Raw genomic sequence first — 21,442 nt, forward strand, 5'->3', positions numbered from 1 at the left:
GAAAAAAAGACAAATTCTTTAATAAACGAAAAACTGTAATAGTTGTAATAGCATGATTGCTGTAGCAGGAAGTATATAAGACTTCGGGATGGCATGTGTTGTTACCGAAAAGTAATCAACTTCAGTTTATTAGGCCACATCACGCCACGCCATGCCATTGTTGATTATTTTCTTTTTCTTTTATTTCTTACTTAACGCACATCGTGGAAACAATTTAGTTTCCATTATCACCTCATAATAAGACCTATAGACTACATTTGTTCATGATTTGCTGTTGCACATGTTGTTATTAGGTTATTAAGGAACCCTCTTTGAATAATTTTTCTTCTGTGTGTGGAATTTACCCAAAGCCGAAGCAGAACTCGTAGTTAAAACCGAATTCCGCACCTAATGCAGTTCAAATTTTCCAGCAGCAGGTCCCACGCTCGTAGGAAACTTTCGAAAGTTATCAAAAAGAAGTGTGTGTATTGTGTCTATCATTTGTAGGTAGTACATTTCCGTGCACATCCATGTTATCATTCCTTCGATCAGCTCAAAGAATCAAGAAGCATGACCATGGGCACTCTTTATTTTTCTAGGATATAGAAAAATATGTTTATTTGTCACTCCATATCATAAAGGCAACTTTGAAAAAAAAAAAAAGTTTGAATAAAATGAAAAGAAAAAAAAAAAGGAATCTCAGACCTATGCAGCTTAATGATGACTTACAGTATATCTGCTTTTCCTAGCAGTGTTTGCTGGCATAAAGTTTGAAAATGTGCAAAATTAGACACACCATCCACATCAGATACAAGGAAACAGTGATCACTCTAGACGATACATGGAAATAAATTGAAATATTGCTGATTTCTTTACTTAAATGAAAAGACATTAAAAAGAAAATAAAAGCAGAGCTTTATCATTGTGTATCAGGTTACAGTCCAGCTACTGTGTGAAGGCTATTGTGATTATAATTGATTATATGAATAGTTACGAATATACTGCACACTTTATAAACTGAGAATAATAACAGAGATTATTTGTGTTTTAACTACAAAACACCAGACAACTGTCAAGTCAAGTCATTTCTACTCTTTATTACTCACTTGCTTTAAACGTTTCAGCTAAAAAAGACTACATTTACATAAATGTAGTCAATCAGCCAAGACAAGTTTAGAGAACAAAGTACGAGAAGATATGTCCTAGCTGATTTAGTTTATATTTATTGAAGGAAAAAATGTGTCCATTTTTTAATTTTGACTGAACTACACCTCTGACTTGCAAGAAACGCTGCAAAAAAGCTGCAGGAAAAACGACACACACCCACAGCGTTTAAGTGAAGAAGTCTTTGGAAATGGCTTCGACAAAATTAGGAGCTGACATGAGGATGCCGATGGTGCAGAGGACAGTGAACATGGAAAAGGCCATGAGACACAAGCGGTCGATAACCGAGGCGGCGAACTTCCACTCGCTGCACAAAGACTCCTGTTCATCCTGGTCATGGAATCTCTTGGAAATATAACGCACCTCGTCCAGGATCTTGGACAGCTCCGTGTCTCCCTGCCCGCTGCTCACTGATGGAGCCTCATCGGACATACCCATAAGACGAGCACACACCACCCCCGAGTCAGGCGACGTGGCACAGGGCAGGCTCTCCATACCACGCAGGCCCATGTAGAGAACGTTCCCGTTGGTCGGTTCCACGCTGGAGACGCTGCTGCGCGGACGTTTGTCGTGGCACGCTGAGCGCACTCGCTCCTCGCCTGGCCTTTTCATCCGCAAGAACCACGCACACCAGTTCACCAGCACCACACGTGTCTAGAGGAATGATAACAGGAAAACATTCCCTTACAGAACATTCACACAGATTTCACATGGGAATGATCACATTATTCATATATTTTATTTCTGCATGATTCATTTCATTTCATGTTATTTATTTCCCAAATTATTCATTTATTTTCATATTATTTTTCCCCATGATTCATTAATTTATCCCCTTTCCCCCAAAAATGATTAAGTTATTTCAGGTGATTTCCACCACAAATGATTCATTAATTTATCACCTTTTTCCCCAAAATGATTCATTTATTTCCCATGATTTCCACCACAAATGATTCTGTAATTTATCACCTTTTTCCTCAAAATGACTCATTTATTTCAGGTGATTTCCACCCCAAATGATTCATTAATTTATCACCTTTTTCCCCAAAATGATTCATTTATTTCCCATGATTTCCACCACAAATGATTCTTTAATTTATCTCCTTTTTCCTCAAAATGATTCATTTATTTCCCATGATTTCCACCCAAATGATTCATTAATTTATCACCTTTTTCCCCAAAATGATTCATTTATTTCCCATGATTTCCACCCCAAATGATTCATTAATTTATCACCTTTTCCCCCAAAATGATTCATTTATTTGCACTTAAATTTTTCCCAAAATGATTAATTTATTTTCACATTATTTTTCCCCATGATTCATTTACTTTCACATGATTTCCCCCCAAGTGATTCATTTATTTTCACATGATTTCCCCCCAAGTTATTCATTTATTTTCATGTTTTTCCCCACATGGTTAATTTATCGCACAATTTTTTCCCACCTGATTTTTCACATGATTTTCACATTAATTTATTATCACATTTATTTCCCCATGATTTTTCACGATTTTATTTATCTTATTGTTTTTCCCCAAATGATTCATTTATTCATGCCATTTTAATTTTTCCCCCACATGATTCATTTATTTTCAGATGTTTTTACACCAATCATTTATTTTCACAGGTTAAGTTTTTACATGCTATAAAATTATATATGATTCAGTATGAAGAGATTTCTGGAAAAAAAAAAATCTGTCCTTGACAAATATATGTTTTTCCTCAACACTGTTTATATCTGTGTATATTTACTCATTCTTAATGTATTTGGGTTATTATTAAGAACTATATAAATTAAATATAAAATGCTATTATTATTATTATTATTATTAGTAGTAGTAGTAGTAGTAGTAGTAGTAGTATTTGAGAAAGCAGCACACCCATCTTGGCATTTTTCCTCCATCAGGATCATGGTAGTGGTACTGTAGGACCCAAACTGTGGCTATCACCGACAACCCGACGATCACCATGGTAGTGGCAAAATACTGAGCTTGAGAGAAAGAAAACAGAGGCACTAATTCAGAAACATCCTCTCTGAACAGTCACACTTTCTATGGTAAATCCTCAACATCCTCCATGTTGGCAGAGTAGGTCCACTCACTGTAACCACACAGTCATCTTAAACATCCCTTACTATTATTCAGACTATTATTCACTTATTCAACTGCAGACTAAATTCTAACTCCTATAAATGATTCAATAACTACAGAGAGACTATTAGGAATGGTTGTAAGTACCAGAGTGAGGTGTGTAAGTCAGCATCCAAGTAAATCCATGTTTTATTTAACTTCTATGCGGTCGCTGATATAAGACATGCTTGGAATTAGACTTGTTTCAGTTAGCATGTTTCCTTTTAGCTGTAAATAATTACCTCACTGTATCAGACTTACCGATTAAAGGCACTGAGTCGGATGTCGCAGGCATGATTTCGGCCACCAGGAGCATGAAGACAGTCAGTGAGAGCAAAACTGTGATGCCTGGGAACGGAAACACTCGTTACACATCAGCACTCGAAAGACACATTAACAGCCTAGCTAGTTACGTAGCTAGCTGGATAAAAGGGCAGATTAAACTTGCTGATCACATCCTGTCTAATCAAGGAAAATGATGGGAAACTATGGACTTTTTGTTCATTTTGATAGTGTAAGATCAAACGGATTTTTAAAGAAGAAATTCAACTGTGATTGATACTGCAGGTGTGGTTGCTGGTGCGAGACAAACACAGAAAAGGTAATATTATTAATTGTCCTCTCTGCTGATCCTGCCCCTCATAGACAAAACAGTCAGAGAGAGAGAGAGAGAGAGAGAGAGAGAGAGAGAGAGAGAGAGAACATAGGGCAGTGTAATTCCTGCCCCAGTGGGCCTTTATTAGTGCATGTCCTCTCTGCTGATCCTGCCCCTTATAGACAAAACAGTCAGAGAGAGAGAGAGAGAGAGAGAGAGAGAACATAGGGCAGCGTAATTCCTGCCCCAGTGGGCCTTTATTAGCGCTTGTTGTAGTTTCAATTGTTATAACATTAATAACTCTTCAGTCTTAAAAATAAAGGTTCCAATTACAACCAAAAAGGGGTTTTCAGCCCGATGCCATAGGAGAACCCTTTTAAGTTGCACAAAGAACTTTTACTCTCAAGTATTTTAGAGAACTATCTATTTACTGGTGCATTAAAGAACCCACAAATGCTTCTTCATAGCAGTGCCACAAGGAACCATGTTATCATAAGTTCTGTAAAAAAACAAAAACAAAGAAAGGTTCTTAAGAATGATGGAGGAGAACCTTTTCCACTACCACAAAAAAACTTTATAGTGTTCACTTTAACCTGTTAAGGGATGATACCTTAAAGAACCAATACACTGCTCTGAAGAACTTATAATGAAACATAAAGAACTTCTTTAATCTCCAAAGAACCAAGAACCCTATACAATGAAAAATGGTTCTTAACAAGAAGAAGGTTCTTTGCAGAAACTATGGTGCTGTAAAGAACCATTGAAGAACCTTTATTTTTAAGAGCCGAATGAGGACGTGAGCACGCCCCCCTATGATTGCACAACATCTACAAAGGTGACCAGATCCATGGAACATTGACTTATATCTGTAAAACAGCAACGTTTTTTGTTGCTTTGTTCTTAAATCACAGGTCACTCAAAATAGCAAATTTGTATTTTACTGGAGTTCAGAACGTATGGAGCTGTAAATGATTAAGAGTTGTTGAATGGCTGATATACAGTAAATGCCCCACATACTCTACATCTATAGACAAGCCACCAAAAAAATCAACCCATACTCTTACACATAGATACATTTAAGACAGACGAGGCCCCAAAAGCACCAGACACACAATTCAACTCCACTATTAAGCTTTGAAATTCCCTGTATTGATTCTGGAAGCCGTTGCCAGTGAATTTCTCGGAGCACGACATCATTCTGGCAGACAGACCACCACACTAATACAATTCAAGGGTTGATAGAATGGAAAAAATAATCTAGGCTCGACTACGACGTCAGACTCGGCCTCCTGGAGTCTGCCCCACAGGTCGCTGTGCTGGGGCTCCGACTAAGGGTACTGAAAAGAAAGGTGTTTGGCATGCAGAGCTATCCACCTACATCGATCACAGAGGAGATGTCTGACTCGACTATCAATCTCACTGCTGATCATTTATCTCGGCTGGTGGGGCCGACTGCATAAATTGTCATGCACTGTGCTTGCTTCGGAGGCAGTTCCACATGTCGCCTGTGATGTTTATAGCATTTAAAAACGTCAGCAAAAAAAGAGCAGAAGCGGTACATGGAAATGAGCAAACTAAACCGGAAAAAGTTCTCACATCTATAAGGGTGCGACAAACAGATGGACCCGGTGAATAATCTTAAAGCTCATCGGCTCATTAGCTTTAAAGGTGCACTGGTCAGTTGTATTGTTCTTAATGTTATCGGGGTGGAAAGTAACAAATTACATACATTTACTTTTGTTACAGTACTTGAGTACACGGTTCACTATAATGGTACCTTTTTTTGAATAGAATTAAATCCTAATACTTTTATTTGATATATATTTATATATATGTCTGATATGTGCAATGTCTGAGATATGTGCATTTCAAAACTAGCTGAGTGAGCTAGACAAGCTAGCTAGATCTTTTCATGTTTTACAGTATGAAAGGTCTGTATTAAACTTGTTTAAGATGTTACTTCGATGTTCTCTTAGTAAGGTCTGTCCACTCAGCGGCCATCTTGGCAACGTTTCCTGTTTATCTGAATCGGGAGAGAACCACATACCAGAATGCATCGACAATATATTGTTTCAAAATAGTTGTTAGAAATATTTATAATTAGAAATAAGTTTCATAACCATACTATTATTAGTACATAGAAGGTAATCTACATCTACATCTTGATTTACATCATAGGGGCTTAGGTTAAGGGTTACTCTGGGTTACTGATCGGAAGGTCAGGGTTCAAACCCTGGCGCTGCCATGCTGGGACTGTTGGACCCTTGAGCAAGGCCCTTAACCCTCTCTGCTCCAGGGGCGCCGTATCATGGTGATCCTATGCTCTGACCCCAACTTCCTGGCATGTTGGAGCATGCGAAGAAAAGAATTTCACTGTGCTATGACCAATAAAGACTAATTACTCATCATGCACTGCTCTAATGTGTTGTTTTGAGTTGATGCTATGTGCTTTTGTTTACACATGGTCTGTTACCTAATGTGTGCACCTGTTCTGTGTTAATCTCTTCATCAGTTTGTCAGTATATTCTCTTATGTACATTTCTCTCATTGTGATGTAAGTGTGCATTATCAAGTATTGTTCTTTGATTCCGTGTTTCCTGTTGTTTGGGGTTTTTTTGGTTTTTTTTTTTACCTTACTTGTGTTTTCATTTTTGAATTGTGGATTATCCTTTTTGTTGCTGCCTGATTCTGATTTGACCGTCGCTACAAATTATAACAGTGATATTAAGATTAGCGCTGCTAAACAACACGCTGAGTGTACACACTTGCAGCCCGCACGCTACAGTACATCTCTCCAAACATACATTAATACACTTGAAGTCAACTTGGATGAACTTGTATTGTACTTGAGCTGCACCCTAACAACTCTTTTTTCATGAATGTTTCTTATATATACACAACGAAAGTTGACCTTAAGCCCTCTTGATATTTCACACTTGCTGAATCTAAAAAACACCTTGACATTTTGTGATGATTTGTGTTAACATGGCCTTTTGGTTGTGAAAATATAATATTTCTGCCACAATGTTATTATTATTGGTTTTTCTGGATCACGAAGTCATGAGAAAGCTGCTTCACGGTGCAGATTTGACTCACCGAGGGAGATCTTCTCGCCTGAATCTGCAGGCAGGAGGAACACGAGCAGAGCCAGTGTGGAGATGAGGACACATGGGATGAGCAGGTTTAGACCGTAGTACAGCGTCCGTCTGCGCATCACAACCGTGAACGTCACATCCGGGTAAGGTTCTTTACAGCAGTCGTAGAACCTTTCATTCCTGTGGCCTGGAACCTCTGAACAACAGTATGAAAACGTGGAATATTTTGGCAAAACAATCTTACATAGAGGAGACAAATTAAGGGAAAACCAAGTGGCTCTGTTACGCTTTGGGGGAATTTTGCTGGCATGGATTGGCTCCACTTGTTCCCTTAGAGAGAAGTGTCTGTGAATCAATCTTCTCATTGATTACCTTCATCCTATGATTGATAAACATTTCTATCCTGATGGGTGTGGTCTCTTTCAGGATGGAGGGAGCAACAAGGCTAAATTATTTTGGTATCATTCCATCAGTCCTTATATACTGTTGTGTGTGATCAGTAATCACATGAGAGGGGCCGTGTGTGATGGGAGCTGGAGTCCTCGGCGGCCATGTTTGTAGGCTATGTGGTGTCATTTGTAGCGTAGTTGGGTGCTGATTCCGGCATGGACGTGACAGTTCAAAACCCAGGAAAACAGCCAAGAGTGAAAAATAGGAAATATTACTCATGGAACTAGAAACGCATGCGTACAATTGACAAGACTTTGCAACAAACACAGAACTAAGAACAAGTAAATAACAGACCAATGACGCAACAGGGGTAGAGACAGGACCAAAACAAATGCAAATGGGTGGCTGTGGTTCAGGTGGTAGAGCGGGGTGTCCATTAATCGTAGGGTTGGTGATCCGATGGCAAGTTAGCGCCTTGCATGGCAGCTCTGCTACCATTGGTGTGTGAGTGTGTGTGTGAATGAGCCACAGTGTAAAGGGCTTTGGATAAAAGCGCTATATAAGTGCAGACCAACTCAAAACAAACAGTGCTCGTCGCACTGGGAGCTGAGAGCCCCTGTTATTAGAGATGCACCGATACTAAATTTCTCAGCCGATACCGATAACCGATTATTCACAGTGATATCGGCCGATACCAATAACCGATACCTATAGTTCTGCCTTTTATGCCTTCTTTTAAATGAATAATTATAATTAATAATAATTAATTCCACAATTCTGAAAGAAATGCAAATAAAAACTTTATTCTCTCCATTTCAACAAGTTGTTTCACAGTAACTGGTCTCATCAACAGAACACACATTACTCTAATGAACATGAACACATGAGCTCAATTCTGAAGATTAAAGTAAGATTATTAACTTATTGAATATTATTAATTCATATTAACATTGACTGAATTATAAAAAACCCTCCTGTTAGTCTCACATTCACTCACCACAAACACAAGCATTTCTACTTCATCACTGAACATCACACTGGTAATATATAATATACACTTTTTTATATATTAACATTAACTGGATATGAAATATACTACTCTACAAATATATTTGTCAACTCATCTTCATTTAAATCTTTCATCAGTGTACTGGCACTTTAATTCGGCGCGAGCAGCGCAGCAACAAAAAAAATTTAGACTCGACGCCGAAACTCCCGCTTCCCACTGCTCACTTCTGGTGTAAGATTTTATCAGTGCGGATATTACATTGATTACAGACTACAGTTTTGTCGTCATTCCACGCAAGAGACGACATCTTTACACACAGCACGAAATTGATGTGTTTTCCCGCCCTCTTTTGATTGACAGGATATAATCGGCCCTGATCATCGGATGTTTTTAAACTATTGGCCGTTGGCCCATAGTGTGAAAAATAGCCTTTACTGTCCAGTACCGATTATTGGCCAATACATCGGTGCATCTCTACTTGTTATAGATGTTAGACCCATAAAACATCTTTACAAACACACATTCGCACACCACGGACAATTTGGAAATACCAATCAGCCTAGAGCGCATGTCTTTGGACTGGGGGAGGAGACCGGAGTGCCCGGAGGAGCCTCTGTAGCACACAGGGCAGAGATGGGATTCGTACCCCCAACCCTGAAGGTGCGAGGCAAATGCGCTACCCATTTTTATTGTTGCATTTTTAGTAAAATGTAAATGCTGATACAGATTTATCAACTTACCTACAAGGTCCCATTCCCCATTGGCTATGTAGTCTGTGATGTCAGCCTCAATCATCTGCAGGTCCAGAGACCAGCCGCCGTACGTCCATGAGCCGAACTTCAGGTCACACCGCTGAACATCAAAGGGAAACCAGCGCACGTCGATGTGGCATGTGCTCTTAAAGATGCCTGTGAACATGGATGCAAGGTGACTGCAGAAGAACTCTTGCTTAACAACAGGCCACCTAACTGAACCAATCTCGAATCTGAAGGCCCAAAAAAATGCTAACTTTTAAGTATCGATCTGTATTTGTAAAGAATTGTCCAAGAATTATTCGTTGTTTATGTATAAATGTCATAGAAATTGCTAATCTGTGGTTTAATTATTACAGCTTTCAGGTACAAATAAAAAGCTACATTTTATCTAGATGGAAATGTATCTAGAATTGCAGTAACCTAATAAAATTTCAAAGAAACAATGATTTTTCAGTATCGCCAATGGATATAATGGATCTGGTTAGTAAGAAGTTGTTTGTTTGAAGCTCCTGTTTACATTTTTCCGGCCCTGAAATTACCACCGCCCTTCATAATCCATGCAGACTTGGGTGTGGTGGTTTGGCATGAAGGGATAGTAGATATTTTCAGTTCAACTGCAATTCACCTCACAGGCTCTAAAAAAAATACAAACCGCCCCTTTAAATGCAAATTTGTATAAGTGATAAAATAAGTAATATAAGTAAATATGAGTTAATATACTGTATAATATAGTGTGAGTTTTATCACGAGGGGAAAATAAGTGATGATTCAATTAACACAGATGCAGAGAACTCCCGGGGATTTACAGAGAGGAGAAATATCACAAACATGAGTTAAACCAGACCAGAGATGGTCGTAAATTCAATTTATTGATGGTGGGAAAACACGCATAAATCCCACCTTGCTCAGACTCCAACCTCTTTCTGTTTTAAAGCAGGGATCTCTGAAAAAGCCCATACATACATGAGAAGGCCATTTGCTATCACATAATTAACAAAATAACTCATTTCTGATTCATGAATTCTTGCACACATTGATTTATCTTCAGGAGCGCTGAGTTCAACTTGGTCCAAGTGGCATGGAAGAGCAAAGCAAGCGAGAAGACAGGTCTTCTCTCACACGGAGTGATATAGTAACGTCACGATCAATCAGGATCTGCTGCAGAGCTGTGTGAGAGATCAACGCTGATCCGTCAAATTCCATGAACAAATCCTTTAGTGCCGTGCTTTCACGCTTATCTGCAATCTACTCATTGCAGTCACACCTCATAACTTTCTAGATTTTAGAAGTGATCTATAATGAAAGTTAAATAAAGCTTTACAGTACCTGGTGGTAAGTATTGGCAGGCGCCGTTGGGGCTGACTAGCACGTTGGTGTGAAAGGTGGCGTCAAATCGCTCATCAGCACTGTGGAACACACAAAGAGTGTGTTATTAGCACAATAAGTAACTTATTAGCAGTAAAGACTATTTGTGATATTAGTCAGGAGGCTCTAAATTCTAATATCTATCAGTAGACCAACAACTATTAGGGTTGTGCAACGCATTATATCACAATGACATAATACTGGTACAAACTATCTCACACACACAATTAAAGACAAACAGACAGCTGCATTCGTGATTGTTAATTTTTTTGTCCGTAATGCCCTACAGTTTCTTCCGAAACATAAAGTAAACTTCATTAAAAACAAACAAACAAACAAACCAAAAAAACCCCCCGACTGAACTCACAGTTCTGTCATCTGTCCTTTTGTGTAATGAGTAATCTGATTTGACAATGTGTGTTTAGACTCCAAATGCATTTTGGGGAAAAAAATATATTAAAGAATAAATAATTCACCTCATTTTCGTTCATTACACGCATAACTGTATTACAGATGTGCCAGCAAAGCAGGCTGAAAAATATCAGCCCAAATGGGGATCAAATCCAGGGGAACGTGTCATTCTGTGTACTCACCTGACACGACTGTCCCAGACTGCATGAATCTACAGACTGGGCTAGAAAGAAATCAGCCCCAGCCTCGCTTCTCGCTTCTTAATACAATTCTGTGTATTTTTCTTGCAAATGTTAATGGTACTTGGTCCTATAAAAATTCAAAATCATCCATTTTAAGAGATTTGTTAAGAGCAAATAATCTGATGTGGATGCCAAAAATGAAACTTTATATTTATGTATTTATATCCTTGGAGCTCATTATATTTATATCCTTGGAAAGGTTGACCTAAGAAGAGCTCTAATCAGATAATTAACTCAAAACACCTGCAAAGGTTTCCTGAGCCTTTAATCTCCCAGTCTGGTTCAGTACACAACCACAGTCATGGGGAAGATGAAAGTAAATGTTGCATTTCATTTGGAAATCAAGGTTCCAGAGTCTGGAGGAAGAGTGGAGAGGAACAGAATCCAAGTTGCTTGAAGTCCAGTGTGAAGTTTCCACAGTCAGTGATGATTTGGGTTGCCATGTCATCTGCCGGTGTTGGAACACTGTGTTTTCTCAAGTGGAGAGTCGATGCAGCGTCTACCAGGAGATTTTAGAGAACTTCATGCTTCCGTCTAATGACGAGCTTTATGGAGACGCTGATTTCCTTTTCCAGCAGGACTCTACACCTGCCCACAGTGCCAAAACTACTAGTAACTGGGTTGCTGACCGTGGCGTTACTGTGCTTGACTGGCCAGCCGACTCGCCTGACCTGAACCCCATAGAGAATCTATGAGAGACACCAGACCCAACAATACAGACGAGCTGAAGGCCGCTATCAAAGCGACCTGGGCTTCCAGAACACTTCAGCAGTGCCACAGGCTGACTGCATCCATGCCACGCCGCATCGATGCAGTAATAGACTGTCTCGGAGATATTATGGATTTATTTTTCACTGCCGTTATGATGCCCACCCATACATACTGTCATTGTTTGAACCGAACCATGCATTGCTCTCACACTGTATTCTGTATTTTGGTCCTGTCTTGTCATTGGTCTTGTTACCTATTGTGTGCACCTGTTCTGTGTTCCTCCCTCGATCAATTCGTCTTGACATTCTCCCTATGTTCCTTCATCTAGTTGTGAAGTTTCACTCATTGTAAGTGTGTTCGTTCATTATAAATACTAGAACGGCTTTGATCTTTTTGGAAGCATACATTTTGGTGGATAATTTTTTTTTTCAATATTCAAAAATCATACAGGATGAAAAAACCATTTGCACTCGACTGTATAATCCTGTATAAGTAATATGAAGTGTGATCTTGTTACTCATCCTGCTACCTTGGGCATTGCAGTTACTCTCATTTTTATTAATTGCTGAACGCTTCAGCATAGAGGACAAGGTGAAGGCGAGTTCATCCTTGAAAAATTAATTTCCACATGGTGCGCAGGAATACAACAAAACATAATCAGCTCCTCTGGGGAGGATTCCTTTCAAAAGACATTGACAAATGAGGCTAATTCCTTGTTTTCTTCACCACGGCGCAGAGACTTTGTGTCCTTGCACTTCTTTCCAGCTCATTTCCCAGCAACATTATAAACCCTGACACCATTCTGTGAGGTCGGCCTCCAGTCAAACACCATTCAACTCTTTCAGATAAACAGATAAAGATAAAGGTCAGGACTTCTGGGATTGCAAAGACCGACATGTTTTACAGACCTGTTATAAAGCAAGATGTCAGGCTTCCAAATCTGGCTATCAGGAAATCGGACGCTCGTCACGCCGGGATATTCGGAGACGTTCCATTTAAGGTAATGATCGAACCAGTACTGTTAAAGAACAACAACACAAATATATCTTCCGAATGCTGAACTGAAACATAATGAATATCATATTAATGTAGGAAAATGACAGTTATATTAATAAAACTTTTGTTTGCATATATAGAGTACGTACATTTAATATTTAAAATGCAGCTCAAAAAAAATTGACAAAATAAAATGGTAAAATAGGCAAATAATAGAAATAAAAGCATTCACAGATAAGAGAAAATAATAATAATAATAAGTATAAAATAAAGCACAATAATTAATATATATGACATCATAAGTACAGAGTATAATGCACATTATAGCTGCTATAAAATATAACTAAATGTAACGATAACCAGATAAAGAAGTATGAAGTAGGATGCATTGTCCTTTATTTAAACTTTTTGTGTTTGATTATAGGAATTATATACTCTTTTATATTTGAATTATATACTATATGACATTTTGGGGTGGTAACAGTAATCTGCTTTGTACTGGCCTGCATCACACCACCCCATCATTATTTTCTTATAACATCACATCATGTGGTGTTTTATTCTTTACGTGTAGCCTGTCAGTATCATTCAGAACTAACCAGCAGTAACTAATGCAAAAACTTTGTCTAACAGAACTATAAACATGACGAGCAAGTCCATAAAGCACACTCTTTCTCGTTAGGCTCTAAACTGTATTATAGTGTCCCTTAAAGAAGATGCATGTGAGGTTTTAAAAGTGCACATCCAAATGCAATTATAGAAGCACAGGCAGAAAATTACGCCGTGTGCTCGGATAAAGGTCAAAGCCATCCACAAGCCTGGTTTGTTTCTTACACCGGGGATCCGAAACACTTCAGGTTGATGGATAGAGAACATAGCGTGCACTGTACTGCACGTCTCATGGTGAGGAAGTAAACAGCTTGAGGTAGTGCTGTGAAATGTTAATAGCAACTTGTTTATTATTATTATTTTTATTTTTTTACATTTTAGACATCTTTTCATTTCTAATCGAATGCACTAATCACGTAGAATTTAAACCAATAGAGTGTTTAGTTGCACAGCAGGCTGGTACAGCAGTATTCAGTGTTGTGGTATTTAATGTTGTGGAATTTGGAATTACCCTTTGGACTTGTTGTTTTTGGATTAAAGTTCATAGCCTGCACTTGCTTCTGTCCGCGCCTCCTTTACGTGACAGTGGGCATCAATTTCACAATTTAAAAATGAAATTGGAGAAACTTCCAGATACCTGAACATTTTAGCGTACACAAAAAGTGTCCCGATTAATTACGCAAATGTAGGGTGTGTATGAACGCTCACTTTTGCATGTAACATACATTTTTTTTCTATTCATTCTCTTTCACTCGCTAGAACTTTCCTCCCCATTGTATTGGTTTGTTTTTCTTCTCTTTTGAAAAAAATGTCTCCCCCGTATTCCTTCCTATTCTGTTGTCAAACTGTGTTTAGTTTTCATTTGTTGTTATTTTATGATTAGTTGAATATTTTTTATCTTCTATATTCCTCCTTTTCTTCTCTCTCTCTAAAGCCCTCTCTTGAGAGTGCCTTCCATAGTCCATAAAAAGGTAACTTTATATATTGCTGACAAAGTTCTTATTGTCCTCCGAAGACATGCGATGTGGCGTGTTTTAAAAAAAAAGAGAGAGCTGTAGGTGCGTCCTGCGACATGAAGTGTAAAAGAATTCATCTCACCAGCTGTAGCCATATATTTGTTGTGAGAACTTGATTCTTCTCATCCTGTGCACATGGAGAGAAGAATAAAATTGTGAAACAAAGAAAATCAATGATATCCATTAGACAAAAAACAAACAAAAAAAAAACAACAAAAAAAAAGATGGTATATTAAAGAACACAACCTTTTATAACAAGCTTAAAATCTTTTACAGATTATGATCCCTACAGTCCAGGTCTCTTTTATGGTTAGGAAAAAGGGATGTGCAATACATCAGGTTTCTTATCGCTTAAACAATCAGACAAGGTTAGTTTTAAACTCTAAACGCACTGATGTTTTTGCTGAATCTGGACGCTGAATCTGATAAGCCTGCGGTGTAGGCTTAAAATTCAGTCCAAGGTCAGATACACTATTAGACAAACCTTCACTGTGAAATGGAGGGATCATTAAAAAAGCAAGACCCTCCTTACCACCATCCCAAATACCCTAATATAACTAAATTGCTAGCTAACCACTAGTAGACTGTCACTGGTGGCCATGAAAGGACGTACTAGTGGACATGGGGACGCTAATAAACTATCACTGAACCAATATCAGTCTGAATTGCTTCATCGTTTTCTCAGGGATTTAATTAACAGCAGTCGAACCTGTCAAAATGTAACATTTCCATAACAAACAACACTCCATTATCTGTCATACATAGCTAGTTAATCTAGCTAGCTTAGCAAGATAGTTCTAGGGGTAAAAGTTTTGGTCATTTTATAATCTTAGTTGTAATATTTGTGACATAACAATCTCAGAATCTCAGCTTTGTACTATACAGGACATGATCTAAATTATGCAGAACGATTTAGAAAGCGTGTTCTTTATGTTGACACTTGTATATAATCAAGTCATTCCTTCTACATACTCGAAAGACATTAACAAATCTTTTAGATGCTATTAAACGTACAGTACTGTGCAAACGTTTTAGGCACCCTATTTTTTTTTTTAGTACAAACTTTGTTAGCACAAAATGTTTGTAGGTCAGTAAAGAAAGCAGTATATTACGTAAGGGACACGCTTCAGGCAAAAAACACAATGAAGGCTGCTGGGTTTTGCTGCAAAAATAAGAAGCGAGTGCGACAGTCAAAGTCTCCAGAAGAACCGTGACTGGTCCTGCAAGATGCTCATTAACACTTACAGCTCATTTCCTAATAACACCGTAGAAAATCTACCTGAGACTACTATTTTAATTTGATTTTTTCTGTCACACAAAATACTGACTTTGTTTCATTTATTACTGTTTACTGCTCTTTACCGTATCTATTTTTTAAAATGTACAAACATTTCATTTAATTATTTTTGAAGGCATCTTTGCCCTACAGCATTTCTTTGCATGTGCCTAAAACTTTTGCACAGTACTGTACATATTCGCACCCAATTTAGCCATTGCTAATTCCTCATCCTGTAGGTCTGCTTCTATCGCACAATAACAACACAACACAATTATAAAGGCTACCATTTGTGACCACTTCTAGCTACCAATTTACATAACATAATATTTGGTCTACGTTTACAGTTACATTTATATAGCGCTTTTCCAGACACTCAAAGCATTTTACATAGTATGGGGGTTGGGTGGGGGGGGTCTCCTCAACCCCCCCCACCCAACCACCACTAGTGTGTAGCATCCACCTGGATGATGCGACGGCAGCTGTAGTGCACCAGAACGCCCACCACACACTAATATTTAGACTAAGGTTAGCTGATTTGTTAGCGGCGTGGTATTTGTAATGATATTACAATTATGCATCTAAAGTAAAGGTAAACGACGTTGGTGAATAAGGGCTGTGTTGACCTTTACTTATTGAAGTGTTGGAGTAGTTTTTCAATATTTAGCTAGATAAGATAGCATTTGAGGAGCTGATGTGATTAGGAATGAATCAATAGTAATTTAAAAGAGCTAATAGCTCTCCGGGAGATATATGTCTCAGTAACTATTGCTTAGTTCATAATGGAGTTCCAAACCATTATTACTTACGGAGTAATTACTGAGTATTCATTAGTAGTTAACAATAGCGAGGTACGCGTTGATATAGCGCTAATCATTCATTCCTGCTCAGTCCCTGCATAGCTCCTTATTCGTTACTGAACCGTATTATAACCCAATTCACATGACACGTTGATGTATGAATATGTTACAAGTAAAGCCGTCAGTAGACTTTTACTCCATGTACAAGGTACAGCCTGACACTTATACCTCAACTCCACCCTAACGGCATGAATTTGATCCTTTCCAACTTCTCTTACCACATCCATGATCTGCATCAAGCTGAAGCTGAAGTTTACGGTGAGCGTCTGGGTGTCGTTAAACACGGGTCTCTCTAGAGGGTTGTAATCCTTCATGAGGTCTCGATACAGCCTCCTCTGATGCTCTCCTTGAATGGACGCTGTAAGGACGACAGAGTTAATCAGTTAACGAAGTGAAACTCTTTCGACCTGAGAGAGCTCTTTCGACCTGAGAGAAGCAATCTGGGCTGCACGTGTGCACGCAGTGAAAGTCTTCAGCATCGGGAAGCAAATGAGAAGTGCTTGCAAATCAACTCGAACAGCTTGAGCAGCTCATTCGGATGTAAGCGTATCGATTCGAAACTCTAATCAGTGACTTTCTGCTCGGTTTCAGGGCTTGAAGCTCTATCAGTCTTGGAGTCTGATAATTTACTACCAGCTGTCACATAAACACACTGATCTCTAAAAGTAAACTTCAACAGATGCAGATAAACATCACTTTCCACTTTTTAACCAGTTAAATGACCTTTGTATTTGGGATCAATGTTTTTGTCCAATTCAGTGCTTTTGATGAATTTTTCAGCTCTCGCAGCTATGTAACTCCAGTCGCAGGTTTACATTGATGTGCTCATTCTAATATTATCATTTCTGTAGTAATATTTGCTATTATATATATGGAATAGTTGTTAATATTGTAAAGTTTTCTGTGAGGAGATTTATTTATTTATAGAAGGAGTCTCCAGTGTCATATTTTTGTAACGGTAAGTTTTCCGCCATGAGAAAGTCTTCAGGAAAGATAACTTTGTACGTTGGGGTTTCTCGGTAACACAACAAGCTGCATTAAAAATGTTATTTTATCATCAACAGAGAGGAAAAAAGAGAGGCTGGTTAGGGAATGACTGTTTTATAGCTGCGATAATGTGAGTGATAACAGGTGTCACGATTTCCCCTTGAGTCACCGCTGCAGTATTACAGCGTGCTCGGAAAACCGAAGCGCAAGCTCGTGCGCGAACTCTTAGCGAACGCACGCTTTTCGGTCTTCAATGACACTGACTTTGTTTACCTTGGACACGTGCTTTTGTTATGGCTATATTCTGTCTCCGCCCATGTTTTGTCATTGGTTGTTTCCCGAACGTGTGTCATCGTTGGTTTCAGCTGTCCTGTGTTTAACCCATGATTACGTTTATCATTTAAACCTCTCATGTCTCGTAGCACTTTGCGTAGTATTGAGTTTATCTCTTTACCAAGCGGTCGTTCATAGTTCTCGTTCTCGATTCATGTTTATTGACTTTGTTTCTCGTTTTGTGTTTTGCCATGCCCTGTTTATGCCCGTTTGCCGATTGCCTGACCTTTTACATGTTTCTGACCACGCTGTTGTCTTACGTTTTGGATTTGTATGCCTGTCTCGCTCTAATAAAAGTCTTTAACTGCACTTGCATCCGTCCTAAACCCCCATGACGTGGATTACATGACAACAGGAAATAACTTGTTTCACAGACATTCCACAAAATGAAATGTAACGATAAATGGTTAAAAGTGCAACATGTCGTTCATTATGTGAAGCAAACTGCTGTGGTCTAAGAGGAATAAAACACTTAGGGACGCACTGTTTTATTAACTGCTTCACATCAAGCCACATCACACCACTCCATCGTTGATTATTTTCCTATAACAGCACACCCTGAGTGTTACTGAAAAGGCAAATCACGACAAAATCCCATTAAGGCTTATCAAAAATCTGTGATGCACTGTCACACATCAACAATACTCTGCAAAACTTGTTTTCCCATCTAAATGCACCTGTAATTAAATATTCCCTCTTTTTTCTCAGCAAAAGTTCAAGAGGCCATGTGGTTCTCATGAGTTCTTTTACACAAGGGGACATTTGTAGTCAAAATACTGGCGAGATGAAGACTTGCTTTGTGTCAGGTATTATTCCCAGAAGAGTTTAACCATTCATAATCAACTTTCGCTCCCAACCATCTGTGAGGCTATGAGATCAAGCCTTTTAATGCATTATGTGATTCATCCAGAGATGGTAAGATAGATGTGATGCGTTGAGAGAAGCGCAGGCTCCGTATATGGAGAGAAAGCATCAGCTGTAATTGCAAATTAAATTTAAGGTTAGTCAGATGAACAAAAACGGAATGGAGTACCATCCACAATCCCTCAGGAGGAAAAAATAAATTCTATGTTGTGATTAAAGACCTAAAACAGAATCTTCCACCGAGGAGAAACGCAATAAATGCAAGCAAATGAGAGCAAACATTCTGTTCTATATTTCTTCACAACAATTTAAAGGCAATTCACATATACTGTATTTAACAAAGCTGGAAATACTGCAAGCGTAAAATCAACTTCAATCCGTAATTGTAACATTTCAAGCTTAAATCTTTTTATACACCAACAAAGTAGACTGAAATGTCAAAGACATGTCCAGGATAAAAAAAATATATATATATATATATATTCTTTTTTAGTGAGCTGTGATGAAAACATAGCAGTTTTGAGCTCTCTGGAGGCACGTATGGATTTGATACGAAACCAACGCAGCATTTGAAGAGTCTAAGAATGCACTCACGTTAATATTATATCACAATATAGCATAAAACCGATTCATGATTTTCATACGCTCACACACACTTATACAGTCAAGTGCAAAAGTTAGCACACCCCATTTAAATGGAGCTTACATTTACAAGCTTTTTTGGTGATTCTGACATCTTATCCCATTTGATCGACATACTGTATCTATTCTAACTTTTCTTACACCGACTCCTTCAGATCAGATCTCGGAGGCTTGTGTGTTCATTTTCTCATATACTTGGGGTTATAGTTTTGTATACATTTGATCATTTTTCATTAAATACAGTAGCCTACATAGTGTACATTAGTGCCTACACTTATGATGTACACGTCCTGATGAAATTAAACAGGACAGAAAATTAATGCAAATGTTCACTGGACACATAGACAATTGTCTTCAATAAAACAAACAAACAAACAAACAAACAAATGATCATTGAATTTGCCAGCTAAAGTTAATGCAGAAACAATTCAATCAGCCTTAAGTGCTTCTTCATAAGTGGCCTGAAGCTTAATGAAACAGCAAGCCTGTAATACAGCCATAGAAGTACTCTTATCATCAGATATAACAAATAAGACTCAAATCTACTACAGGAGCACAAAATACGTTTCAGTCCAAAGTTTTGGAGTGTTTGGAGAATAAAAGAAGAATAAAAAATCTCTGATTGAGATTGCATTAGTGTGCAGTTCAGAGCTAAATAAAGACTGCAACATCAGACACCTTCATGCATTAATGGATTAAACAGTTTCATTATGTAGTGTTAATATGCCCTTTTTTTATTTTTATTTTTTTTCACCCTGCTGTGTAATATTTAATCCAACATGCGTTTGATTACTCACCCCTCCACAAACATGCAGTGACTGCTAAACAAAGCGCAAAACCGAAAATTCCCATTTTATCCTGGAAAATAAGACAGAAATCAGGACTGGGAAATATCCCGAGTCGGACCCGCTTCTGCTACAGGGGTGGAAATGCTCGTAAATGCGGTGTGTATGCGGTGTGTAAGGAGAGATAGAAGCCTATGCGGTTGCCAGATTGGAGCTCTTACCTCCAGTATCAATTTAAATCCCCCAAAATTCAATATAAACAGGGACAGATTGGCCCGTTGAGATTTAGGTCTGATTTACTGGGGATTTTTGTCTTTTATTCCAGTGTGATTTATACAAAGCAAACTATCTAAAATTTTCAATCTGGCAACCCAGCACTACCCTATCTTTCTCGGTTAGGATCCGGCTCCTCCCCTTTTTGTGACGGATAATGAGACTTTATTTGTCACACCTACATACGCACAGTGAAATTCTTTTCTTCACATACCTCGGCATGTAGGAGGTTGGGGTCAGAGCACAGGGTCTGCCATGATACAGCATCCTTGGCTGCAGAGAGGGTTAAAGGCCTTGCTTAAGGGCAGTTGTAGCTCAGTGGGTAAGCTGTTGGCCTTCTGATTAGATGGTTATGAGTTCAAATCCCAGTGCTGCAACTGCATCGTTGCATGATAAACATTCTGGTTGGATAAATGTTCACTCTGGATGAGGGTGTCTGCCAATTTCTGTAAATGTAATTAACACCAGAATCAATAAAAAACATCAGGGATATATCAATACATTTTTATATGTTTCAGGGAGGAGTTTTCCTTTAATGTGCACTGTTTATGTAGAATTTTATAAAACTACTCTTCTCTTTTTGGTTCCCTATGAATTCCACTATTGTTTTTCATTTATTTAAGGAATCCTGTTTGAAACCATGATTAGTTTCCAAAACGGACCCCATTTCAATTAAATCCCCCAAAGAGGACATTATGCTGATTGATATAAAAGTATAGAATCCGTATTACCTTATCACCCACCTGAGACTATTTAATCTCTCAGAGCTCATTGTAAAGACTCTCTGATCTTCTGAATATTATGTCCTGCAAGTTTATTGTATCAACTTCAACTGAGCAGGGATACACTCCATGAGCATGCAGCTCCAGTGGCGCAATCGGTTAGCGCACGGTACTTATACAGCAGTACGAGTGAAGCAATGCCGAGGTTGTGAGTTCAAACCTCACCTGGAGCA

General features: G+C 38.4%; 1 protein-coding gene and 1 non-coding gene across 2 annotated transcripts; one reads left to right on the top strand and one right to left on the bottom strand.

The window, feature by feature from the left end:
- Positions 1-8: 8 nt before the first annotated feature.
- Positions 9-20,494, bottom strand: chrna7a (cholinergic receptor, nicotinic, alpha 7a (neuronal)). The gene is made up of 10 exons (XM_053635387.1): positions 20,227-20,494; positions 16,822-16,961; positions 14,550-14,594; positions 12,755-12,864; positions 10,444-10,523; positions 9,103-9,270; positions 6,965-7,159; positions 3,535-3,621; positions 3,025-3,134; positions 9-1,797 (listed from the first exon to the last, which is right to left on the bottom strand). The coding sequence occupies exons 1-10, from the start codon at positions 20,279-20,281 to the stop codon at positions 1,312-1,314; spliced, it is 1,476 nt and encodes a 491-aa protein (XP_053491362.1). The 5' UTR covers positions 20,282-20,494; the 3' UTR covers positions 9-1,311.
- An 855-nt stretch (positions 20,495-21,349) lies between these two features.
- trnai-uau (transfer RNA isoleucine (anticodon UAU)) lies at positions 21,350-21,442 on the top strand. Its single transcript is given in 2 exon segments — positions 21,350-21,387; positions 21,407-21,442. It is a non-coding gene; the product is annotated as a tRNA-Ile (tRNA).

This window comes from Ictalurus furcatus, chromosome 10, assembly GCF_023375685.1.
Source record: "Ictalurus furcatus strain D&B chromosome 10, Billie_1.0, whole genome shotgun sequence".
Lineage (NCBI taxonomy): Eukaryota > Metazoa > Chordata > Actinopteri > Siluriformes > Ictaluridae > Ictalurus > Ictalurus furcatus.

Coding starts and splice junctions, on each gene's coding strand:
- chrna7a (XM_053635387.1), bottom strand. CDS start 20,281: ATGGGAATTTTCGGTTTTGCGCTTTGTTTAGCAGTCACTGCATGTTTG. Junction 16,962..20,226: donor CACTGCATGTTTGTGGAGGG/GTGAGTAATCAA, acceptor TCGTCCTTACAG/CGTCCATTCAAGGAGAGCAT. Junction 7,160..9,102: donor TGGGGAATGGGACCTTGTAG/GTAAGTTGATAA, acceptor ACTGTTGTTCAG/AGGTTCCAGGCCACAGGAAT.